Source organism: Triturus cristatus, chromosome 7 (genome assembly GCF_964204655.1).
Source record: "Triturus cristatus chromosome 7, aTriCri1.1, whole genome shotgun sequence".
In the NCBI taxonomy this organism is placed as follows: Eukaryota; Metazoa; Chordata; class Amphibia; order Caudata; family Salamandridae; genus Triturus; species Triturus cristatus.
This window is the reverse complement of record NC_140590.1, coordinates 358,415,101-358,442,728: the sequence shown is the minus strand read 5'-3', so window position 1 is coordinate 358,442,728 and position 27,628 is coordinate 358,415,101. Positions and strand designations below refer to the sequence as shown.

The window sequence follows — 27,628 nt, the reverse complement described above, 5'->3', positions numbered from 1 at the left end:
CATAAGAAACTGCCCGCCAGATTACAACTTTTTTTGTCCCTGGCGGGCGGATCTTGGGTGGTCCCACTGTGGTGCCTATAAAAAAGCACTGCAATGGGAGCATCAAAGGCATTTCCAGCAGACAGTGCATGGCCTGCCAGAACTGGGAGTGCATGCACACAGGGCGCACACCATGTGCCCCCCTGCATCCATCCCCTGGTGTAGAAGCAACAGGGGGCACCTTTTGTTTCTTCACTGCCACAATTTTCATGGCGGGCTCACCGCTATGAAAATTGTGGCGGTGGAGAAACTCCTAATATGCTTGGTGGTGCAGCAGTGGCACCACCAGCAACTTTACTAATACTACTACTACTTTACTACTAACTTTACTACTCCTAAACTGAGAAAAATCCTAACTTTAAGACTTTTGGTATTCACAGAAGGCATTTAGGAGTCCTAAAGTTGTGAATCCTAACTTCTGTGAATACCGAAATGAGTAAGTGCCTTCTGTGAATACCAAAATGAGTAAGTGCCTTCTGTGAATACCAAAATGGTAGTAAGTTTAGGATTTTGTCTCAAGTTAGTTCTGTGAATCGGGCCCAAGATCTTTAAGTTCTATGATTCATTAACTCTATGGTTCAGTCTCTAATGGAGTTCAAAAATTCTCGGGCACAAGGCACTCTTATCACACCTGTTTATAGGCACACCAACAATTTTTCAAGCTGCAGTTATTTACTTATGGCAATCAAGTAGGATATGCTCCCCCTAAGAATTGCAGTGTATGAGCTCTAGGAATTTGTTCCTCTTGTATCATTCATCTTACCATGATTCTGATGGGGTTTATTGCAACATTCTTTGACTCCAGCAGCATGGTGATTTTCAGTGATGAGATCCAGGAAGCGGACCTGAGGGAACCCATGCAGCTCTTCTTCTGCTCCAGATGCTTAAATATGAAGGCTACATTAATGAAAATGTCTGCCTTTATTAGGAGAGCATCAAAAATGGTATCCAAGACTTGGTGGGCCTTGTTACTGTGAACTATTTCTTGTGTAAACAAACAAGAAATTGTAGTTTTGATTTGAAAAGAAGTTATCTTGAAACAATGAAGCCCATTTGAATCACGGTCATAAAGTTTAAAACAAATTCTGCTTTCTGTCAAGTCTACTCATAGATATTCTTGGAATGCAACGTAGTATCATCAGTATTACAATCTGTTGGCTCTATTTATTAGTAGCATAGACTATGGTTTGCTCATAGAATATTCTGTTTAAACTGTGAATAGCATGGTCAATTATTTACTATTGTTACAACAGTGTTAATGCTATATTACTATGCTATATACTTGGTCTAGAGCAATCAATCAATCAATCAGACATTTATAAAGCAAGGCAAATCATCTGCAAGGCTCTGGCATTGATGGTTGCTGGTAGGAGTTTGATTATTTGAATATCCAGGTCTTTAGCTCTCATCTGAAATGCTGGAGCAATGGAGCAGTCTTGAAGTAGAGGGGAAGGTTGTTCCGGGTCTTGGCTATCAGGTGTGAGAATGACTGTCCTCCGCTGTGGGGTAGGCAGATATGTGGGATGTCTGCAAGGGAGTCGGATGCTAATCAGAGGTCTCAAGTTAGTTGATGGAAGGTCGGGCGTTTGTTGATGTATGCTGGCCCTTTGTTGTATAGGGCCTTGAAGGCATGGGTCAACATCTTGAACTGGCATCTCTTTTGAATCGTGAGCCAGTATAGGTTCCTGAGATGGGGTTTGATGTGGGTCCTTTTTTGGAGGTCGAGTATGAGTCGTGCTGCTGCATTAGGTATCATCTGGAGTCTTTTTAGGAGGCATGCCGTGATTTTCTGTAGAGTGTGTTTCCATAGTCAAACCTGCTGGTGACAAGGGCTTGAGTGACGGTCTTTCTGGTGTTGGTCAGGAACCATCTGAAGATCCTGTGGAGCATGCAAAGGGTGTGGACGCAGGCGGATTATGCTGCACTGACGTTTTTTTCATGGTGTGGTCTGTTGGGGCAGCGGTGTGCCAAATTTGGCTGGCCACCAATGTGTCTTTCTAAAGTGAAGAGTTGTTCCCGAAGATGAGGACTTCCTTCTTGTTCTTGTTAAGCTTGAGACAGTTGTACTTCACCCAGTCTGCGACATTCATCATGTACATGTGGAAGCTGGCTTTGGTGGTGGAGAGGTCCTCAGTCAGTGAGAGGATGAGCTATGTGTCATCAGCTAAGAAGATGGTGCTGAATCTGTGTGATTTGATGGTATCTGCCGGGGGGTCATGTAGGTGTTAAAGAGGGTCAGGCTGTCGGATGATCCTTGGGGGACTCAGCATATGATCATCTTGGCTTCCGAGGTGAACGGTGGGAGGAATATGATATGGGTTCTGCCAATGAGGTACAAGCCTATCCATCTGAGGGTATTTCCTTGGATCCTGATGTGGTGGAGTCTGTTGATCAGGATGTAGTGAGAGTCGGTGTCAAATGCAGCAGACAGGTCCAGTAGGATGAGGGCTGTTGTTTTCCTTTGGTCGAGGAGGGTTCTGATGTCATTGGTGGATGTGATCAGGGCTGTCTGGGGGCTGTGGTTAGCTCAGAATCCCAATTTGGAGGGTTCCAGGAAGTTATAGTCTTCAAGGTGTGGGTGAGTTGTTGGTTTATCACTTTCTCAAGGACTTTCAATGGAAAGGGGAGCAAGGAGATTGGTCAGCAATTCTTTAGTTCGGCTGGGTCAGCTGAGGGTTTCTTCAGGAGGGGCCTCACTTCAGAATGCTTCCAGTTCAATTTAATTTTATATGTCTTTTTATAGCCAAAACTGATAACCTACATTTTGCAAGAGAATCTTTTCACAGGCAATCAGGTTTTCAAAAATAAAAGAGCAAAGAAATGTAGTTGTGAGTTCAACATTTATCAACATACAAACTTTTGCAGGTGGGGCTTTCAATGCTGTGCACCCCTAATTATACTGAGAAACCATTTTACCAGCACGGGTCAGTCTGAAATATTTTGCCATGGTGCAATCTAAGTTTAAATTGAATTACAAAATGTTGTCACTTTAGTTCTAGTGCTGTGTGGGATATCAAACAATTGCATTCCAGTTGCATTAAAGCATATGGAGGTGCACCAGGTAAAGAAGTCCAATCAAGAGTATTGTATCAAAATCTTTATTTTTTCTTTTTTTCATCCTTTTTTCTTTATTTACATACACTGTCCAGCCAACGTGTTTCGTTCCATAAACAGTAGGAACTTCATCAGGGCTTTATCTTCTATGAGTGTATGTGATGTTCAAAACAATGTTCAATATCGTTGCTCCACCGGGGCATCACCGTGCCCCTCTGTTGATACCCTGTTAAGTATCCATCTCCTCGATTCACTTAAATCAATTGCATGCCAGTGGCAAAAGGGCCATTCAAAATATTATTCAGGATAAGAATATCATTGTGCATGATATAATTTCTGCTAATTTTGATTCTCTTTTTCAAGGTACTGTTTGGATGAATGAGATTCTGAGCCTCATCCGAAGAAATGGAGATCCAACATGGAACAGAGAAGTCGCAAACTGGGATAGGATGCCATGGTATGAAACTATACATGGTCAAGAGAAATCAAAGAACTCCACTCCACCTCGGATGTTGTCCTCCCACCTCCCCATTCAAAACTTTGCCAAATCCTTCTTTAACACCAAGGCCAAGGTAAGTGTAAAAGCAGACATACCAATCCTTCAATTACTCCAATGGAATATAAAGTTAATGTTCGCAATGCTATCCTTCTGTAATTTGTAGGGTAGTTTACAAAGGGTTCTCTCTTGTAATTCTAATGCTTATGGTTTAAGATCTTTATGACAGTTTTCTATTTTTCAACCACCACTGATCAGTAGGTTTGGCTTTTGTATTGTGCATACACACACAGGCACACAACACGTGACTTCAAAAGCACACAAATCTATGTGCTGCCAGAAAACAATGTATGCGAAGTCTAACAATCCCAAATTTCAGAAATCCTCTTTCAAGTGAAATGTGGGTCTTGCATGTGAAATAGCTGAAGCCTTAACTCTGGAGAGATTACACAGTGAATGTCATGGCCATGGCATAGAAAGTTGAGGAAGACAGTGAGCCTCTTCCTAACTTGCTGCATAATAACATGAAGGATGACACTGTGAATGGGGTTCAGTTGGCCTCTGAGTAAATGCCTGAGCAACAGAGGGAATTTAGAGAGGTGTTGGGATGGTTTGCCGATCTCTTCTTGCTGACTCTTGGGTTGACACCTGACAGTGTGCATGATATAGACACAGGTGACAGTCTACCAGTGAAGGACAGGATGTACAGAATGTCTGACCAGGTTCAGGGATGCATTAAGGTGGAAGTTGCCAAAATGCTAGATCTGGTCCTTGATAAATCTCCTAGTCTGTGGTGAAATCCTGTGTTTCTAGTGCCAAAGTAAGTGTCAACTTACTTGCAGTTTTGTGTGGACAACCGGTCCCTTAATGAGGTAACCAAAATTGATGCCCATCTAATTCCAAAAGCAGATGAGCTTGTGGGTCGCTTAGGTGCTACAAAGTACTTGAGCACCTTGGATCTGACCAGCAGATATTGGCAGATCATTTTGGCACCAAATGCCAAGGATATGCATCCATTTTTTATGCCTGTATCAGTTCAAGCTGCTGCCTTTTGGGTTTAAGAGTACTCCTGCCACTGTTCAGCACATGGTGAACCATGTTCTCGCAGGGCTGTAAGAGATCTGTGTGACCTACCTGGATACCATTGGTATTCAGCAATGCATGGCAGGACCACCTGAGGCACATCAGGGCAGCTGTTGGCCAGGCTACAGGAGGTGAAACTGTCAAGGCGACCTATATTTAGGTGGGGCAGTCATCTGTAGTCTACCTTGGGCATGAGGTGGGGAATGGAAAGATTTACCCTTTGGGTGCCAACTTTCTGTCTGTGATGGACTGGGAAGTGCCTACGATGCAGACTGATGTGATGGCCTTTTATGAACTCACCAGGTATTACAGGAACTTTGCGGTGAACTTGGATATATAGTTTCTATATTGACTGCTTTCACCTCCAAGAAGCAGCCCAGGAAAGTGATATGGTCTGAGGAGTGTCAGAAAGCATTTGAGGAACTGAGAAAGACACAATACACTGCAGCTATACTAGAAACACCTAACTACAGTTAGCTTTTCATTGCATACAAGGATGCCTCAGACAAAGGATATTGAGCAGTATTAACTCAACTGGATGACAAAGGAAGATTTGGTCTGCTATCCTTTATTAGTAGGAGATTACTACCTAGAGAACAGAACTGGGCAGCTAATGAGAAGGAGTGCTTTGCTATTGTGTGGGCCTTGTGTTAGTACCGTCCTTATTTGTTTAGGCCATATTTATAAAGAAGTGACGCAGAGCAGCAAGACACTTTGTTGCACTGTGTTGCAGGAAAAAGGCAGGAATTTTACGTACTTAACACAATATGGCACATTACTGCCTTGTCCCAGTGCTGGCACACAATATGCTACTTCGCACCAGGGTGCAAGGGTACCTGCTTGTAAGCAGGATTGTTTTTTTACAGGAATGGACACCTTCCTGTATAAAATTAATACTGAGAAGCATTTATCAATTTCTAGGTGTGCTGCAGAAGGTAGCACACCTAGCAAGAGGAAGTAACTAGGATAATTAGAGATATTCCTCCTCGTTACGCCTCCCCTGCTAAAGAGTAGCATTTTCTCACATTTTCAGGTCGAACAGTCATGGTAAATTTGGGAATGCGTTAAAATCCATGGGTGTTATGTGGGAACACCCACGCACCTCCAATGGAATACCTCCCTTGGACAGAGAAATGTAACACTGTGATTTATGCTGTGTTGCATTACTCTGGAATTTTCAAGCCACTCAGCACCATGCAAGGGGGCCTTGCTTAGCCTGATAAATCACATCTTAGGGGTTGCATCGCTTTTTCACTACATTTTGTGGTGCAATAGTGATGCAAACTCTTGGTAAAATGGCTCTCATTATGTGATGAAAATTGATCATAAGTAGGGCTCCCGGTTTTATGGTATTTATTTTTTTGCCATTTCCGTCTGTATTTATCCATATTTATTTTTTGGGCTTTTTTTCTGTATTTATCCACATTTATTTTTGCCCAAGCAAAAGACGACGCTACATCTAGTATTTTTCCACATTTATTTAAATTGACAATTTTATTCATTTTCTAGTAAAAGATAGGCTATATTGTACCAGAAAACAAATAAAAAAATGGTTAAAAAAAAGGGCAGGAAGTGTAGGGTGGAGAGAGGAGCGCGAGGTGGAAGCATAACTATAGAGCCTTTGGAGTTTGGTACCCCCGGGGGCTTCTAACAACAAGCATTGGCAAAATACGGTTATGTCATAAGCTTGCAACTCACGACCGCAGAGCACAGAAACTTTAAAGGAATTATAAAAATTTGCGAAAAGGATATTATTTTGATCGTCGAATTCTCGAGACTTGGAGATTGCAGCCATGCAACAGCTGCCTTTATTTGAAATTATTTTACACAAATGCTTACGGAGGTAACAAGGGGTCAAGCATAAACCGATTATGTTTCCAGCAAAATAATAAAATATCAAAAACATATCAATATTGTACAACAGAAACAGAGGCTTCCACATTAAAATTGAAACCATAAATGGTTGAGTTACTCCGCAAATAGTTGGCTATGGAAATGGAGATGATCGAAATTCTACCTCCTAGCTTCCCCACTCGACAACTGTGTGATCCTACACAAATGCCTTAATCTCACTGAGACACAAATTCCTTAGGTACCAAAACATGAAGGTTAGAAATGGGCTACATAGTAAGCAACACTTAGCCACACTGTGACACTTCTAGAGGTTTACCTCTTGTCATCTCAAATAGAAGGCTACGTGACCACAGCAAGCAAGTAATGAAACACTTGGTGAATATACGCAGAGGCCGGCCTGCACCAGAAACACTTGACTATCTCACCGCCAAGCGTGAATTAATTAGCGAGCAGAAGAGCAATATAATGAGGCAAACCACGGCGGGAGCATACATTCCGAGTGGTATCAACGCTGCAGCAGTCACTCAGAAATATCTAATGACAACTGTCCGAGTTGGAATACCCACGTAATTTCTTTCCTTGTTGAGCCAGAAGTGCAGCACTCCAGAGTCAATGGAAACGGAATTATTTTGACTAAATGCAGTCAGTGTGTGTGCACGAACTGACATGGCACCTATTAAGTCACGTTAGAGTGCTGTGTATGCATACGGTACTTTAACCTGCTAACTACACCAAGGAGGTTATATGGTTAAAGTGCAAGATGGCGAAAGGCTCAGAGTGCATAGGTGCAACTTTAAATCTAACATTTGCAAAGCCCGACAGGCGCAAAATTGGACCGTGAAATAGCAGTGCAAAAACGGTAGTCCAAACGTTGGGGCAAATGTGAATGCAAAATTGCATCAATGCAGTCTGTCGAATTTTAACAGCATCTGTAATAAAGAGCTTAGAAGCAAAAAAAAAAAAAGTGCCCCTCTCAGTAAAGTTTAAACTTACGAGGGTGCATGTTAATAATTCATGGAGGAGGGAACGTAGACTGTGACTACCTTGATGTAGGCAACGTGGGGTGTGTTGCTGTAAAATTATAATAGCAAACGCTAACGGATGGATACAAATACTATTGCAATACGTGCAAATTGTAAAAATAACGGAAGCAGAAAGTACAAAAAAACTCTTGTCCGATTCACAGGTTCTCCTTACTGCTTCACTATGCATCCCTTACTCCTAAAGGTGAAGCGACATCTCCAAAAGATTGTGCTTCAAATCAGATGGAGTTTATTGCTGCGTGAGATAAAGCTGATAAGCCGCACCCGAGTACTTCACAGGTCTTTAAAAAGACCATTCACTTGTTAACGAGGCTTTGTTACTTTTTTCACCCCTTCTTACCAGACTGCGGGCAGTGTCTACAGGCACCCCCTGTGAGAGCTGCCTTTTGTACACGGGACAGCAGAATTGTTTATTTGGTACGTCGGTAGCAAAATACCTGATGGCAGCGCGGCAAAACTTGCTAGTATTTTGCGGTTTTTAAATATAAATACAGACAAAGGAAATATAGCTATCCGTCTGTATTTATATGTAAAAATCCGTAAAAACGGAAAACCGGGAGCCCTAATCATAAGCCACTGAAATGGTTGATGGCTATAAAGGTAGAGAATCCGAAGTTGCTAAAATGGTCTATTTCTTTGCAAGGGTTAGACTTTGTGCTGGAGCAGAGAGCTGGATTGAGCTACGGGATTACTGATGTACTTTCCTGCCAATTTTACCAATCTGACCATCCAACCTGTCCCGGTTAGGAGTTGGTTCAGAGTGTTCTAATCTAGCAGGGGTATCTGCTGGGAAGTAAAATAACTCAGGGGCCGATTCACAGAACTAACTTAAGACAAAATCCTAAACTTACTACTTTTGGTATTCACAGAAGTTAGGATTTTGTCTTAAATTAAGACAAATTTAAGACAGATTTAAGACAGATTTAAGACAAACTTAAGACAGACTTAAGACAGACTTAAGACAGACTTAAGACAGACTTAAGACAGACTTAAGATAGATTTAGGCCAAACTTAAGACAAAATCCTAACTTAAGTCTGTCTTAAGCCTGTCTTAAGTTTGTCTTAAGACAAACTTAAGACAAAATCCTAACTTCTGTGAATACCAAAAGTAGTAAGTTTAGGAGTTTGTCTTAAGTTAGTTCTGTGAATCGGGCCCTCAGCATTTTAATAAAGGTGCTCCCGTGCCAGACTGACCAAACTGTACTCATGTCTGGATCCCTAATTCTGATGTTTTGCGGTCATAGGCAAACATGGATCAAACATGTTTACTATGCCATAGGCCTGTTTCAAGGACTGTGGACTTGTTAGATTGTGAGGGGCACCTAAAGCGCTACCATCATAGTAGTGAAAGGCTACTGCCTTTAAAAGTAGTTAAAAAGCATGAGCACGGTGGTGAAGCAACCCATGTAGTCATCAATAGAAGTGGACAGGTCCTTTTTAGGTCTTGCCTACGCAGCGCGCATGCGCTGCTTAGGAAAGAGACCTGTAGCCATCGAGTGCCTTTTCAGGCTAAGACGTGCACGCGTTCCATTGCCTTCAATGGCAACGCGTGCACGTGTGGCGATTCCCTTGCGGGAGCGAGCACCGCCATAGGGTAGCAATTATGGCTCTCGCAAGGGAATCGCGCAGCCCCCAACCTCCCCCCCTGCTGCTGTGCTTGTTTTGCCCCGTCATGGGCTCTGGCTCGCTTTGCGGTCCGCCGGTTCGCGGCCCGCAGCCGGCTCGTCAGGTGTGGCTCTCTTTATTAAACTGCAAGAGAGAGCAGCCGCGGCAGCCGCGCCTCCCCGTCTGTCTTCAGACTCGTGCCTAATGAAGGTGCATGTTTTCACTCAGCTGTCCGTGAGCCCACAGCTCGGCTTAACAACTCGCAGGAAAATGAATTACACGCGTCCCCAGACACATGTAAATAAAATTTAAAAAAATAGGAGAAATTTCTAATTTACAGCTGCTGCCTTCAAACTCTCTCGCCGAGCTTGAGGAGAATTAAAAGGACTTCAAAGAAGCCAATTAAACCAGTGTGACCACCCCGGGGACGCTGGAATATTCCCCTGATTAGCGAGATGCGCTCTTTGAACTGTTCGGCTAAAACAGCTTTTAGAAGTTTAGAACAAATGTGGTAATTCGCACTTACTTTCTACACCTACACAGCTTCAATATAAGCTTTCGTTTTTTCATATAACTGACACTTAAGGACACGCCAATGCCAGATGTTTTCAGGATAGCCTGGAAAGTGTCAGCCACCCAGTGTGGCTAACCCAAGGAGAAAGGAAATATTTATAATCAACACCAACAATGGGGGAAAGTGCTGAGTGAAACCACCCCAATGGAAAGCTTGGTCAAGGCCTAAACTGAAATAGTTTCCTCCTTAGAAAAATATGTAAAATCACTAACAAACCTCACAGTCTGGGCGCTTTATTTCCCATCATGCACCCGTTTTTAACCTCTGAGGATGCCATATCACTTAGCTTATCACTGGTAACTGACAGTATCCAATAAGTGTACGCATTTCTAGGCGGCTGATCGCCACACCGTTTACAGCTAACCAGTCACTGTTAAAAGTTAGCGCAATGTAGGTGTCATCTACGACCACATCAAATAAACAACGTTTTGTTCTATCATTACACTGTATGGCCCGTTTATAAGAACATAACACCAATAATATTGGTCTCCCAGCACATCTTGAAACCGATCACCCATTTTAATAAAAACCTGATTGAAGGCTTGTTCCTGGAAAGCTCCACTTCCACCCCACTAATCCTTTAAATATGTGCAGTGCATTAATTCAGAGGAGTTGCTGGGCAGGCCAATCTCTTTCCCTGACTCCCCCTATATCAACCACAAGCTTCTGAGGGAGATGAAGCAATTACAGGTCATGTCTTCATACCTCGGCGACTGGATGAAGATCAAGGGCAGACTAGAAATCAGAGGCTCTCCAGAGCCAATGAGAAATTACTAATATTTCAATACACAGTCTAGGGAGCAGCTCCCAGTCTAAAAACATTCTAGTTAACTGCAAGGACACCGATGCACAACTTCAGGCATCACACTAAAAACACCACTGTCCTGTGTTCAACGAGGTTCATGCAGTAGTCATGCCATCCTGAAGAACAGCCCCTTACAGCCTATTAATACATTTCATATAGACATATAGATTTAAAATGAGCAGTCCTTTGGACATATGAGTTCACATTCACTGTCCAGAGCACAACCCATGGACAAAAGGCTAATCCGATTCACCATAGACCTAAGGTGACCATCCTCATGTGCACATCTGACAAACACTATCAAGACGGTGGAAAGTCATGTTAGTCTGGGAGTTACAAGCAATACCATGTCCATTTATCCACTGACCTGTAATTGACTGAATTATCCTCTTACCCATCATGTGTAATCTTACAGGCACAGTCTGATTTTCAAGGATTACAAAGCCAACAAGTCAAGTACAAGAGCTCACACCAATGTCATGCAAGCACATCAGACAGTTTTTTTTTTTAATGTATTTATTTTAATTGTTTACAGAACATTCATTAGTAAAAGGCCTTTGTGTACATACATAACTATATTTCAGGAAAGCATGTCTGTGTGTCACTGTTTTCGTAGCGGTTTGGAAACAAACGAAAGTCTACCCTTATCAGGAGTTTGTTTGCATATTTGTGGAATTTCATTACAAGTGTAAACTATTTTAGAAAAAATTTATCACCATGGCGACTTTCCTGATCTTTACCCATCATAAACAAATATGGACTACAAGAATCTCAATAACTTCACTTCCTCTTTAAATTGAAACATTCATTTAAAGCAATGTAATCATAAGTAGAAATGAGAAATACCCAAGTCTGATCACCAGTGGTGTAACGAAACGTAAGCACCCTCCCCCACCCTGCAAAGTACATGCAGGTGCCCACTTCTGGACTTATTCAGGAGCTCTCAGGCCAGGGTACTGCGCGGACGTTGCCACTGGAGCTCAACCCCCCACCCCCTCACTGCAGGGGTCTTTGTTAAGCCAACGCAACAGATCAGGGATATAGAATGTGAAAATGGTATATCCTAGTCCAGGATCTGCCCAGGGCTTAGTACCTCCAAATCTGAGCCCTACCGGGAAGTTAGCAATGATTTTCAACATTAAAAAGAAACCCCCAGATCCTGGCCCCTCAAATAATTGGGTTGGTGAGAATTCTGCACCCCTAGTTCTAGCTCGTAGGACAGTGAGGATGCAAAAAGGACATGCCACCGACTTTAAAAAGGTGGAAGGCCCACTATTTACGATGTTTGCCCTCTTTATTAAATTACACTTTCAAAAGATACATAACAAAAGCACAGGTAAGCTGCAGATCCACAAATTCGACATATTGCAAAGACTGTATTTCAAAATATTTAATGACATTGAACCCTAGGACTTAAATGATATTTGGGGCACTAAAGAGAAATACAATTGTCATTTAGATTTATTTGCTGTTTAAATTCAGCTTTCACCATTTTAGCCTTAAAACAGAAATTGGTCAAATTTGTTAACTTCACAAAAAAAACCATTAAATAAATAGTTAAATAAACAAGCATTTGCAATGCAATAGGTCTCGCATTTGCGAGAGTTTGAGGTATTTTTATTGTAAATGACATTGCCTTTTATTTATGTTTTGGTTTTTGAAACATAAATAAAACCCATTGTCATTTACAATGCCAATATGTCAAACTCGCGTAAATGCGAGACCTATTGCATTGCAAATACTTGTTATCAGTGTCACTGAGGTGAGACCTACAGGCACACCAAGTTAAAGTAGGTCTGCTGCTGTGTGTGATCCAGCGCGAGAGAGACAGCAGGGAAAAAGAGAGAGCACATTTTTACAACTATCCTCCCTGCGTCGCAGACCCGACGTCACACTAGCTCATTCCCACACGCATTCATTGGTGGGGCTCATAACACCAACACTCGCACGTCTTCACTCACGAGTCTGCACACAGGAGGGATGATGGGGTCAAGCGCTGGACATGTGGGGGAGTACCTTATTACCTATAGGGAAGAAAAGTTATTTTACAGAAATATACATTAGCATCACCATCTGTAGAATCCTAACCTTAAACATCAAGGCACTCCACCACTTGGTTGACGGACCAATTAGTTGGACTGGTTGATGGGGATTTAGAACCAGCTAAAACACATTTAAGACTCAGAATCCTCTACTCTCTTCATTAAAAACCACAAACTCGTAATTTCTGTTAATCAAATATTTGTTTATCTAAATATTGTTTGCAATTAATATTAGCATTTTGGTCAATCAAAGTTTAGAATTTTGTTCAATCAGCACAAATCGCATGACATTTATATTTACCTATTCTTGCTATCTGGATTTTTCCTAATTCATTTGGCTCTGCATAACCAAATTTAGCAGCTAAATTGTCCAAATAAAGCAGGCCAAAGCTCAAAGTCCGAAAGTTCTTTGCACAGCACGTTACAGTCCCAAAGATCTCCAAAGGACCAGAAATCGTGCAAGCATCTGTCATCGCCTGTGGGGTCGATAGGGGTGTGCAGTCATCGAAAACCGCAGAATGCCAGCCCCTCCCTATTCTACTACCCTTTTTATAATAAAATTCGGGATAACATGAAACATTCTTAGCCTAAGAAGGCAGATGATTGGCTAGTTGGAAACGCCCGATTTTATATTGCTTGAGGTTCTCATGGATTTTGCTGGTTCACTTCCTCTGTCCATGTTGTCCTTATGCAACATTGTAGAAGTTTTGCTTGTATGTCTTAATTGTTCATTTAGACCAGATTTTTCTTAATGAAGTTTGGCAGTCCTCCATGTTCCTATCCTTGACCAGGAACACTGTGACTTGGGGTCACCTGGAGGTCTACGGAGCCATCCGTGTCTGCGCAGTAGGCATCGCGCTCACAAGACGGTGGCCACTTCCTAATACCATTTTGGACACCATATTTTGGTAGGCCCAAATGCCAACTTATGCGAAACAAACACAAAAGAGTAATTAATACAAAGAAATGAAGATTCTAATGTTAAACCCTCACTAATCCCTTTATGATTTAGTATTTTCCTAGCTTTTAGCGACATTTAAAGCAATAATACTCACCCTGACGGTCCATAACGGGAACGTAAACATCACAAAAGCAACATAAATCATGCGATATCCTATTACCACATGTACTACTATTAATATGCGTACATAATTTAGTTATTAGAGTTATTCTGCCATGCAAATAGCAATAAGTCCCACGTGTAATTGGTGTCTAAATTAAAATGCAAATGGTTGATTACTATAACACAGCACACCATTAGTCAAATTATAATAAGTAGGTTATATAATTAGTATTTTCATGCAAAATAGAGGAGGTATACAAAATGTTGCTTTACCTGCTCCATCAATCCCCCCTTTGGTGATTTTTAATATCACCAAAATCCCTTACATTTTGATAAAATTTGTAAATAGAAATGAATTCAGTTCTCTCAATATTTTGTTAGATCACATGATTGTTTCCCCCGTTTCTTCTTCTCTTGTTTTTTTATACATATTTTCTTTCCATTCTTCTAATTCTACCTCTTCATATTCCCTTTCTTTTCTTTCGTTCTCTCTCTTCTTTATAGTTTCTCTTTTTATGTTATTTCGTATTTTCCTTCTTTTGCTACATAAACATCCTAATCTCAAAATTAATACTAGAATATTTCACACGTTACTGGAAATAAAATTTTACCATTAAAGGTACTACCTAATTTTAGTAAAAAGTCTTTAATAGTAGAAAACGTTTTCCCAATCTTTTCCCAAATTCCTCCAACCTCCAGTGGAACAATCTCCTCATGCAAATCAGTTATATTCTTTATATCCGTCTTTAAGTCTTGACTTTCATCAAGTATATAAGTGCAACAATGTTTAACCTTCAGCATTCCACAGACTCCACCCTCTTTTGCCAAAATTATATCAAGGGAAAGTCGATTTTGCATTACCATGCTCTCATGGCAACCATTTCGGTATTTACCAATAAAAATCCTCCAGCAGTGCTTGTTGACAAGCAATCCACTACTGTTGATAATTTTCTAATTTTATGTGCATTCAGGGATATTCCAAATGCTGGTATAAACGCTCCAAAAATGTCTCCTACAATTTCTGACCAAGATTCTCTTCTTCTACGTGTTAGTTGTCTACCTATCTCATGTGCACCATCTTTTCCTCTTCCCACATGAAATATCTTTGGGAAAACAAGGCCTAGATAACATGTGCCATACCAATGGTCGGGTAATCGATAATAAGCTTTATTCCAGCAGATAAAATATAATCCAGGAAATACCGGATCATTTCCTCCTTTAAATCCCCATCACCCCATGATTCTATAAGTATCATGGTAATCACTTGCACCTATGAAATAGTTATCATATGCAGTTGGATTTCTTCTAATACACAATTTCCCTTTCTGAAGCCAATCTAGAGCCATTGCTGGACTAGCTTCTCCTTGCAAATGTTTTTCTCTTTTAACATCCCAAACTGTCTTTTCTTCTTTTCCCTCAGATACCTTCTTTTGCATTTTTATTCTCCTTTCTTATACCATATCTAAGAAAGTCTTCTCCTCTCTTTTCAGACTACAAGTTAGATTATTTTTGAATACTGACTCTAATGTTAATTCTTTAGTTTCTAAGGAAAATTCACTTAACACTTTACCGGGTTTAACTTTATTCAGTTTATAAACTACGGGTACGTGTGAAAATTTGTTATCTACATCTGAAAAATAATATTTTAATTTCCCTATTTTGGTAAACAAAATTGCTAATACACTACATGTTATTCCATATGTCACTGGAAGGTGATGGTACATCACTCCCTCAGACACTGATGCAGGCAACTGCATGCATACATAGCAGTCTCTAACATCCATTGTTTTTACGTATTCATACAATAATTTTGAGAAAACATTGTTAGAAAAATCAGTTATGGACCTATCTTTACGTAAATAATTTCTATCTATCTTAGTCAGATAAATCTTCTGAATCTTTTCTATATCAGTCTTATTCTCACTATGACCTACTATTGTTTCTAATGTAACCTTAAATTAGACCATTAAAGCCAACACACTCCACAAAAGCATTAGTAATCCTGTACAACAACAAACATTTTGCACCATCTTCGAAGGAACACACATGTAGATTTTCTACTTTCTGTGTTTGCCATTTCGGAGAATGATCAGTGTCTTTTGACTTAGCCTCGTCTACTTCACAACCAGTTTTATCTAAACCCAAGGCTCTAAGCACCTACTTGGTTCTTTTCTGTTATGTCTTCTATTTAATAATTTTCAAGATTCTCCTTTGAGAGCATTTTTGTCTCTTCAGTTTGGCATTTGATCGTCTTTCCCTTTTCTTTCACAATCTTGATTCAGAATTTCCTGAACATCCGTCTCTTCCCCGATGTCGGACAAGATAACTCTAAGGATTTTCGATTCTTCGTCGTCCTCAACCACTTCTGGTATAGTCACCGCTAGATCTCCTTGGCTGTCTACCTCTTCTTGTACTTCAGGAAGTGCCACATACGACCATTCTGGTGACTTATACTTCTGGTTAGGTTTTCTAGTCCTTTTGTTTTCCTCTGATGGTGTCTGTTCAACGCATTTTGATTTCTCTTGGCTAGACACCTCATTCACTTGTTCAGCTCTGGATGATTTTACTCGTGTCAATCTGTATCTCAATCTCTTTATCTTGTTTGGCCAAATTTCATTTTTTGCTGGCCTCTTTCACTTATTTTTCTTTTCATTTCTTTCAGTTCTCCATGCTCTTTTCTTCAGGACTCGACCTTCTGGTACTTCTTCGTCACTGTCCTCAGATTCATTTCCAACTTGACTCTTACTTTCAGTAGTCCTTCTTTCCACCACTTCCTTTTTCTTATCTACTTCTGTCCCTCCTAGTGGTTCTTCCACACAATCTTCCTGCTGACTAACTGTCCCTTCTTCTACCTGGATGTGTGGTTTCCCTACATCTCTTCGGGGGTCTTCCGCAATAATCTTTCCCTCTCTCTCTGTATCTGGTACCTTACCATCTACTTCTGTTATTTCAGGTGGAATTTCTCTTGACTTTTCATACGGAACTTCTTTATCAAGAATTTCTTTGACAGTCTCTCCACTGTTTTTGTTTACACTCTTATGTGCTTGTACTGGTTCAGTGTCTGATTCTGAGCTGGTGTCAGAAATTTGCAATTTTCTTCTTAATGGCAAATTCTCTGGTGCTATAGCAGAACTCGGTTCTGACTCCCCCCTTTCAGGAGTTGGTCTTGCTCTCATTTCTTCTGTATCTGATTCGGAACTTGTATCAGATTCTTCAAAGTATTCTCCTTCTCTGTTATCCACTGGATTTGGAATTCACAAGGTATGACTAGCATGAATCCACTTCTTCACTCCTGCACATTTTACAGCTGTTGTCGTGGTCAAGATCACCTGACGTGGTTTACCCCACCTTGGGACCAAACAATTTCTTCTTCTATGCACTTTTATTCTCACCCAGTCACCTGGGCTCAGATCATGAGCTGGCTTCTTTTCAAGAGTGGTTGCATCCGATCCAACCTGATGAAACACAGAATGAACGGAATCAGCCAACCCCTTGCAATAATTTAACACCAAGTCATCAGATATATGCAATAGCTTGTTGACAGGTATGAAAACATGTCTCATTGCTCGCCCCATCACTATCTCATGAGGACTCAAGCCAGTATTCCTATCTGGAATAGATCTTATAGTCATGAGTACCAGAGTCAAGACATCAGGCCAGTTCACACCTGTGGCTAAACACATTTTTCCCAATCTGTTTTTAATGGTGCCATTTACTTGTTCCACCACACCAGAAGCGATAGGCACAATGTAGTTTCTGTTGTACATTCAATGCTTCACAAATTAATTTCATGATTTCATTATGTAAGTGTTTTCCTCTATCTGACTCGATCGTGACTGGAAAATCAAATCTAGGAATGAACTCTCTCAATAGTAGCTTGGCTACTGTGATTCCATCACTCCTTCTAGTTGGGTATGCTTCCACCCATCGAGAGAACAGATAAACCATCACTAGAACATACCTCAACCTGTTGCAGGGGGGCATTTCAATGAAGTCAATCTGCCTTCTTGTGAAAGGCCCTCCTTCTCGTCCTATCGTTCCCAGACTTACCACTGTTTTTCTTCCAGGATTGTATTGCTGACATTTAAGGCATCTTTGACAAAGGCTTTCAGCTACAAGACTGAATTTCGCATTATACCATGTCTGTTTGAAAAGTCTGATTATAGCATCTCTTCCTACATGTGCTTGTCCATGATACATCCGTGCCATGGTAGAAACCATGCTATCAGGCATTACTGGTCTTCCATCCCGATAAACACACACATGATCTGTTTCCCGTGGTGCACATCCTGCTTTTACCCACTGTCTCATTTCCTCATCTCCTGCTTCTTCCTGCAATTGCCTCACTTCTTCCCATGTATTCACAGTGTTAGTAAACAGCAAGGGACATGAATTCATTTCTTTTTCTCTACCCCGATTCACAGAGTTCTGATTAGGTGCACAATACTGAGCCATGTCATTGGCAAACTGGTTGCCGCTGAAATGTAATCAGCAGACTTCGAATGTGCAGCACATTTCACCACTGCTAACTGTTTAGGCAGCTGTATCGCCTCAATCAATTTTCCAACCACTTCAGCATTCCTTATAGGAGTTCCACTCGATGTCAAAAACCCTCTTTGGGACCAAATCTGCCCAATGTCATGCACTACACCAATGCCGTACTGACTATTGGTTATCACAGTCACACTCACATTCTTCCCCAACTTGCATGCTCTTGTTAACGCAAAAATTTCAGCAACCTGGGCTGATTTTACCCCTTTCAGACAAGATGCTTCTAGTACAGCTGCTACCGTATATACTGCATATGCTGCACTCAAAATTCCCTCATCCGTTCTCAAACATGATCCATCCACGAACATCACGTAGTCACTTTCTGTCAAAGGTACATCTTTTATATCAGGACGTGGTTTGGTACAAAAATCAAGCACTTCCAAACAGTCATGATCCTCATCATCTCTGACTTCCACATTCTCAGCATCAGGTAACAATGTTGAAGGGTTCACATTCAGACATCTCACTAAGGCTCATATTCGTTGCACCTAAGATGACTTTCTCATATTTAGTCAGATGACTATGCGTCATGAACTGAGTGCGGCTCCTTGTTAAAAGGATTGCTACATCATGAGGTACAAACACTCTCACAGGATATCCCATCACAATTCCTTCACTCTGTTCCAGACTCTTACAAGTAGCTGCTACAGCTTTCAAACAACCAGGCAATGCTACAGCTACAGGGTTTAACATAGCTGAAAAATAAGCAATTAGTCGCCTCAATTTTCCGTGTTTCTGTATTGACACAGAGTGCACATCCATTTCTTTCGCTGCAATAGAGTTCAAATTCTTTCTCATAGGCAGGCATGCCAAGAGCTGGTGCTTCACACAAACCATCTCTCAATTGTTTAAAAGCCTTCAACTCTTCTTTGTTTAATTCAATGGGATCTTTTACATCCCTCCTTGTCAAGCGTACCAGAGGTTTTGCAATCAATGAAAAATTACTAATCCACTGAAGGCAATATCCAACCATTCCAAGAAACATTCTCACTTCCCTCTGAGTCATTGGGGCTCTCATTCTTTTTATTATCCTGATACTATCTGCAGGTAATTTTCTTAGTCCTTTTTCAATTTTATGGCCCAAATATTGTACTTCTTTCTGACAGAATTGCAATTTCGATGGGGATACTTTAAGTCCTCCAACTGCCAAATGATTTAACAATGCAATGGTATCCACTACACAAGCTTCTGGAGTTCTCGTTGCCACAAGTAGGTCATCGATATATTGGACCAATACCGGACTTTCAGGCAATTTTAAATCTTCTAGGGACTTTTTCAAAATCTGATTAAATATCGAGGGACTCTCTGTATACCCCTGTGGGATTAGGCACCATGCCAAAGTACATTTCCCAAAACGGAACGCAAAAATCTGTTGGCTGTCAGGGTGCAATGGAAAGTAAAAGAAAGCATGACACAAATCAATCACTGTATACCATTCTGCATCATAAGGAATCTGGTATAAAATCACAGTTGGATTTGGTACCTTGGGACAACATGATACAATGATTTTATTTATTTTTCTCAGGTCTTGAACTATTCTGAAAGTTCAGTTAGGCTTTTTCAGACCCATAATTGGTGAATTACATGGACTGCTCATTATTTCTCTCAAAATACCTTGCTCAATCATTCTGTGTATTATAGGAGTAACTCCTGCAATTATTTCGGGTGTCAATTTGTACTGTGGAATATTTGGGTAACTTGCTCCTTCCTTTACAAAATTTTTTACGGGATCTACATTTTTCATTAATCCCACATCTTTTGATGTAAAAGGTGAGGATGTGATGGACAGACCAATCACATGGAAGGATCGAATTGAGATGAATGGATTCGGCCTTAGAGATGACTAAGTCCCGGATTGAACCTTTATCATGTGTGAAGCTGTTATAGATTTAGGTGAGGTCAAGGTCCGAGAGGAAGGTTTTGAGGCTATTGACCGCTAAATCATTAGGGTCACTCCAGTGGAGATTGAGGTCTCCGAGGAATATTTGGGTGTTATGTTGTCCAGCATTAGTAGAAACAATGTCCATGAGATGTTTGATGAAGGTGAGGTTGTCACGTGCTGGATGATAGTGAGTGTGCAGAAAGCAAACTGGTGTGTTATTGTTAGCCTGATGTCTAAGCATAGGTATTCAGAAGAGCAGAATGCTGGAGATAGGGATCGGTTCACTGAGAGATTATTCCGGTGTATGCATGCAATACCACCCCCTGGCTTATGTAGGGTCCAGCCACACCCTTTTCCCTGCCCAAACTGATTTTCATGACCTCCTCTACCATTTATCACACGTTTGTAATGTTCCTTTATGTAAAAAATTATATTCTGGCCCATTGATTACACTTCATCGGGCTCGAGCTGGAGAGTATGGCCCCATCCAGAGAGTATAGCTCTAGCCGGAGAACACGGACCGGGTGCAGAGATTCCGGACTGACTGTGGACATTAAGATACGACTCATAAATGAACTCCATAAATACCAAAAGTTGTAAAGTTAGACTTTTGGCTCAGATTACCTTTGTGAATCAGCCTCATTGAGTCTACCTACTTTGTTTGAAAACTACCAAAATATCGAATCAAACATATTGTGGAAACAAATATTGCTAAAAAAAAGGTAAGTATTTAGAAATATATATACATGAAAAAACATAGGTTTCAGGGACGTTACAGTTAGAAATTAGCATTTAAAAAACCTTTGAACTGGAGGAGCCAAGATGGCGACCGGGACGGCAGCGTAGACTCCCGGCTCCGTGAACCTCCGCATCCCGCACGGATATCCTGCAAGAGATCCTCAGTCTGCGCTATGCGATCGTGTTTGTGAATGAGAGTGGCACCCGATCGTGTGACTCCGAGGTTTCTGGCTGCGGTACCGCCGGAGAAATGTGCATTTGAACTTTGCGGCCCGTGCAGCCCTGGAGCCTGGACCTCGAGTGGACGCCTTGGCCGGGTGGCAGTTCAACAACAGCGGCCTGTGGTGACTGGGTGGAGTCGGTCCACCGGAGCGGTGCTAACCTCGGCCTGCATTTCGCCGTGGTCGCTCCCACCGCTAAGCGTAGCGGACCGAGGGCATGCCCGGGGGTGCAATTCTCAGATTCTCCGGTGATTGCCCCTGCCTTTGACGGTGAGCTGCCCGGACGCCGCCCGTAGCTCGCCCTGATCCCTGCGGGCTGCTCCCGGATTTTCGCGGGAGCTGGTCCGTGGTGGGGACGACTGTTGCCCGTGACCACGCAACGGATAATTTTTGCCTGCCCCCGGAACCCTGTCTCCAGCGACGTGGACCTCGAGGCGCTTGTCCCTGGGTCCCGGCCCCAATACGGGTCGGGCCTCCCCGGCGGCCATCTTGTTGCGATGCAGCCTACCATCCTGTCCACTGGGTCGCAGCGGGATTGGGAGTGTGGGACTTTTGGGAGTGTGGCGGAGCGCTCGCGGAGAGCTGTGCTGGGGTACGGCGACCTCCTAGAGGCCCTTGGTGCCCTTCATTTCTCCTTGGTTCGTGGCGTCGGGGTCTTGGGGAGTAAGCTCGATGGTGTGGCATCAGTGTTGGGACAGTGGCGGCCTGCCTGTCCTCAGGTACACAGGGACTTCCCACACTGCACACAGGAGGACAATGTCGCGGCCACCCCTGCGATTAGTGCACAGCTGGACACTCCGGACAGTATGCTACCGTGTGATCGGCTGGCTGAGGGTTTGATCTGTTCCGGAGGTATTGGACCTGAGTGGGAGGTGGTGGCCTCGTCCCGTGCACGGCCTCCGGCGACCCAGGGACAATTCCAGCAACAGTTGTCTACTTTGGCTGATTCCGCCTTCCTGGACCTTGTGTGCAGTGCAGATTCTGGGGCAGCACTGGGAAAGACGTCCCTCCATGATGCGGACTGTGTTGGTACTCAGAGACTTCCACCACACCTGTGTGCGTCGCTTCCCGGTCGTTTTTGGACACTTCTATACCTGGGAACATCAGACATGGCGCTGGGTCGAGGGGTAGGCATGGGCAGAATTGCAAAGAGAGGTCAAGGATAAGGCTGATCCTTCGGGGGTGGTCATCTAGTAGACGGGCGGACTCAGGGGTTGCGTACTCTCATGACATAGCTATTAGCATATTAGGTGCATATATGCTCCCCATCTCTCTTTGATATGGTCGCTTTTGTGCTGCTTATTGTTTGCTGTGGGGAGACCTCACCGTGCGGGAGGGGGAAGCCGGGGGTATGTTTTGAAGGCCCTCCTCCAGTTTATTATACTTTCTCTACCCCCCCGTCTGGTGGGGTTCTTTTCTTACTCCTTTTTCCCTGTTTCTTCTATATTTCGGGTCTAGTTCCAGGGCGACAGGCACACTGCTGGGGGGGGGCCGTACTCATTTGCAGAGGTGCAGGGTGGGGGGTTGGGGGAGGGGATTCTTTAGTCTTTCATCTCCTTTTCCATGGCCTCCTTTTTCTTCTCCGCTTCTTCTTGTTTTTTTTTCTTTTCTGGGATCAGCGTGGTACACCTCCTTTGTTGTGAATCGTTGCCTTCTCCTGTGTGCCACAGTTTCCGGGGTGTTCTCTGGGCGTTAGGGCGGGGGCCTGCAGGCGCAACTGTTTATGATATTCTTCCCCATCCTGAATTTCCTGTGTCTGCGCCATTGATCCAATAGATTGCTGTTTATTGCTTACGTCTATTATTCTGCCTGCCTCTTATCGCTGTTGGGAAATTGTTTGGCACCTGATCCTACTGTCTCGTTCCATTATAAAATGAAAACCCCTTTTTCTCCTGGTGTCCTACCTGGGCTGCTCACTGGCTGGACTATACTAGCATGAAGATTCTGCTCTCCGAGGTGCCGCCTGCGTTCACATTTGATTTTTATTGTTCTGATTGCTTAGCGGCCGGCCCCGGGGGGTTGTAGGCCCATACTTGTTATTGATTGAAATGTCAATAAAGGTTTTTCAAAAAAAAAAAAAAAAACCTTTGAAATTCACTGAAAAAAACATAGGTTTCAGGGACGTTATAGTTAGTTGGACATTTTACTCGTACAAAACCAGAGAAATTAGAACGTTATAGTTAGTAGAGCTAACTATAACTTGTGCCCCCGCAATGCACTGCTGATGATGTCACATATTTCATCACTCATGACATGGTCAGTGACATCACTGATGACATCTCAAATGACATCACTGATGACATCACAGATGACATCATCCAGTGAATGTGTGTTTCTTTAAAGTTTAAATATATTTTATATATGTTAATGCCAAGGTGTATTGAATAATTAGTTGGTATATAAGTGTGTGGGTGGAGGATTTAATTGGTGTGTGACTGAATGTATAAGTTAGTGATTTAATGTATCTTACTGAATACATGGGTTAGTGACTAAACTGTGTGAATGTCTGTATCAGTCTCTCAGTTGTTGTGTAAGCTGCTGCAAGGGTTAATGATTAGGTACATGACTGTCTATATGGGTTACTTATTGGTTGTATGAGTATCTGTATGGGTGCCTCAGTGTTTGTGTGTGTGGGTGGGTGGGCGGTGTGTGACTTTCTGCCTACATGTGTGAGTGGATAATTTACTGGGTGTATGGGTTCAATAGTGCATGTGGAAATAGCTGTATAGGTGAGTGAGTGTGTGTATCAGTGTGTTGGTGAGTGAATGTATGTCTCACTGGTATATGTGTGAGTAACTACATATGTGAAAGGCAGTATATGTGAGTGTTGGAGTATATAAATGGCTATATGTGAGAGTGAGTAATTGTGAGAGTGGCTGTATAAATAAGTGTGTGCTTATGTCAGTGATTAAGTATATGTTAGTATCTGTATGAATAGGTTAGATAGTGAATGTATAACTGTATAGGTGAGTAAATGGCAGTGTTATTGATTCTTTACATGACTAGCTAGGTGTGTCAATAACTCTATGGATGAGTGAAGGTATATGAGTGTTTGTATAGGTGTATGAGTACATATAATAGTGCTGTATTGATGAGTGACTGTATGTATGAGTAACTGTATGGGTGAATGAATGAATGTGTGTGTATAGCTAGGAATTTGTCAATGGGTATATAGTAACTGCTATTGATTTGTCTATGGTTTCGAAAATGGTAGTCTGTATTTTAGAGTAGGCGTATAAAAGCTTATATTAGGGTGTGAGGAGGTGCATCAGATTATCACGTGGATGATGTCATCAGTGATGTCATCAGAGATGTCATCAGTGATGTCATCAGTGATGTCACTGACCATGTCATGAGTGGTATAATATGTGACGTCATCAGCAGTGCATTGAGGGGGCGCGAGTTATAGTTAGCTCTATTAACTATAACGTTCGAATTTCTCTGGTTTTGTACGAGTGAAATGTCCAACTAACTATAACGTCCCTGAAACCTATGTTTTTTTTCAGTGAATTTCAAAGGTTTTTTAAATGCTAATTTCTAATTATAATGTTCATTAAACCTATAGTTTTTTCAGTGATTTTAAATTATCATTCCATTATCACCAGTGTTCCAGCAATAGCTTCTGCAAAAAAAAGTACCACAAATGAGAGCAACAACTAACGCTAATAATATGCAGTAGGCATTCCTGTGCAAAAATAATACGAAAACACCACTTCCCGATATTTTCAACAAGCAGCCAAATCTGCGGTGCAATCCAAAAACAGGCGATAAGCTGCGTTAGCAGTAGGAATGTAACTTCTGCCTTTTACTGGTGTGAAGTAGGATGATTGCCTACGGTGTGAAAGGGAGCCCAGGCCAGAATCACATCTGAAGACCAACACATGTCAAAGAGCTACTGATCATGCACCTCCGACACCCAAGAAGGCCACAAATCCCACTGCCACCACCCTCAGGATCTCCCCCGGACCACCCCCCCTACTACTATTGAGGCAGCGTACAACAGGACAGCGGACATTTTACTCGTACAAAACCAGAGAAATTAGAACGTTATAGTTAGTAGAGCTAACTATAACTTGTGCCCCCGCAATGCACTGCTGATGATGTCACATATTTCATCACTCATGACATGGTCAGTGACATCACTGATGACATCTCAAATGACATCACTGATGACATCACAGATGACATCATCCAGTGAATGTGTGTTTCTTTAAAGTTTAAATATATTTTATATATGTTAATGCCAAGGTGTATTGAATAATTAGTTGGTATATAAGTGTGTGGGTGGAGGATTTAATTGGTGTGTGACTGAATGTATAAGTTAGTGATTTAATGTATCTTACTGAATACATGGGTTAGTGACTAAACTGTGTGAATGTCTGTATCAGTCTCTCAGTTGTTGTGTAAGCTGCTGCAAGGGTTAATGATTAGGTACATGACTGTCTATATGGGTTACTTATTGGTTGTATGAGTATCTGTATGGGTGCCTCAGTGTTTGTGTGTGTGGGTGGGTGGGCGGTGTGTGACTTTCTGCCTACATGTGTGAGTGGATAATTTACTGGGTGTATGGGTTCAATAGTGCATGTGGAAATAGCTGTATAGGTGAGTGAGTGTGTGTATCAGTGTGTTGGTGAGTGAATGTATGTCTCACTGGTATATGTGTGAGTAACTACATATGTGAAAGGCAGTATATGTGAGTGTTGGAGTATATAAATGGCTATATGTGAGAGTGAGTAATTGTGAGAGTGGCTGTATAAATAAGTGTGTGCTTATGTCAGTGATTAAGTATATGTTAGTATCTGTATGAATAGGTTAGATAGTGAATGTATAACTGTATAGGTGAGTAAATGGCAGTGTTATTGATTCTTTACATGACTAGCTAGGTGTGTCAATAACTCTATGGATGAGTGAAGGTATATGAGTGTTTGTATAGGTGTATGAGTACATATAATAGTGCTGTATTGATGAGTGACTGTATGTATGAGTAACTGTATGGGTGAATGAATGAATGTGTGTGTATAGCTAGGAATTAGTCAATGGGTATATAGTAACTGCTATTGATTTGTCTATGGTTTCGAAAATGGTAGTCTGTATTTTAGAGTAGGCGTATAAAAGCTTATATTAGGGTGTGAGGAGGTGCATCAGATTATCACGTGGATGATGTCATCAGTGATGTCATCAGAGATGTCATCAGTGATGTCATCAGTGATGTCACTGACCATGTCATGAGTGGTATAATATGTGACGTCATCAGCAGTGCATTGAGGGGGCGCGAGTTATAGTTAGCTCTATTAACTATAACGTTCGAATTTCTCTGGTTTTGTACGAGTGAAATGTCCAACTAACTATAACGTCCCTGAAACCTATGTTTTTTTTCAGTGAATTTCAAAGGTTTTTTAAATGCTAATTTCTAATTATAATGTTCATTAAACCTATAGTTTTTTCAGTGATTTTAAATTATCATTCCATTATCACCAGTGTTCCAGCAATAGCTTCTGCAAAAAAAAGTGCCACAAATGAGAGCAACAACTAACGCTAATAATATGCAGTAGGCATTCCTGTGCAAAAATAATACGAAAACACCACTTCCCGATATTTTCAACAAGCAGCCAAATCTGCGGTGCAATCCAAAAACAGGCGATAAGCTGCGTTAGCAGTAGGAATGTAACTTCTGCCTTTTACTGGTGTGAAGTAGGATGATTGCCTACGGTGTGAAAGGGAGCCCAGGCCAGAATCACATCTGAAGACCAACACATGTCAAAGAGCTACTGATCATGCACCTCCGACACCCAAGAAGGCCACAAATCCCACTGCCACCACCCTCAGGATCTCCCCCGGACCACCCCCCCTACTACTATTGAGGCAGCGTACAACAGGACAGCGGACCTTCCAAAAACAGTATGGCGGTCAGCAGAGCTCACAATTTACATTGAGACATGATTTATTAATTGCAGACAGACTTGTACTCTATGTCCTCGTATTTTTTCAAGAGGAAGTGACAAAAAGAATTCCTCGATGTCTGTGCTGACTACTGCCTTCCATCTACATTGCGGACTGCAGGGCTCACAATTCAGATAGAGTCGCGATTGCAGATGATGCAGTCTAGTAGGCACCAGACATTGCTACCAGTGCGGCCCTCCCGGACCACATATCATCGCTAGCTGTGCACACAAGGAATGCTTCTGATGCCCCTACCTCAGTGCACCACAACTCATGGACCCTTTATGATAGAATCTTTTGTGTATGATTTCAGATCTGCTGCCACTACCTCAGTGTACCACAAGCCATGAACCCTTTACGGTAGAATCTTTTGTGTATTATTTCACATCTGGTGCCCCTAACTGAGTGCAGCACAAGTCATGGACCCTTTATGATTGAATCTCTGTGTGTGATCCGATGATTACTGTTGTACTTGTTGCCAGCACCAACTATTCCCTGAGGGCTGGCTTACACTCACCCCGCACGCATCCAGCACAGATGTCACTGGACATGTGACCCTGGTAATTAAAAGGGGCGGGCGCACGTGACTGTACCCAGTTCCACTATCTAACTGTGTCCGTGTGTTCATTATGTATGCA

The 27,628-nt window shown here is 42.0% G+C and overlaps 1 protein-coding gene across 5 annotated transcripts in view; it reads left to right on the top strand.

Annotated features, from left to right (window-relative positions):
• Positions 1-27,628, top strand: part of LOC146809667 (sulfotransferase 2B1-like) — a 654,164-nt gene that overhangs the window by 218,130 nt on the left and 408,406 nt on the right. For all 5 annotated transcript variants that reach the window (XM_085616523.1, XM_085616519.1, XM_085616520.1 and 2 more), the window contains one exon: positions 3,457-3,665. In XM_085616523.1, coding sequence (XP_085472649.1) covers positions 3,457-3,665 — 209 coding nt within the window. The remainder of the gene's footprint in view (positions 1-3,456; positions 3,666-27,628) is intronic.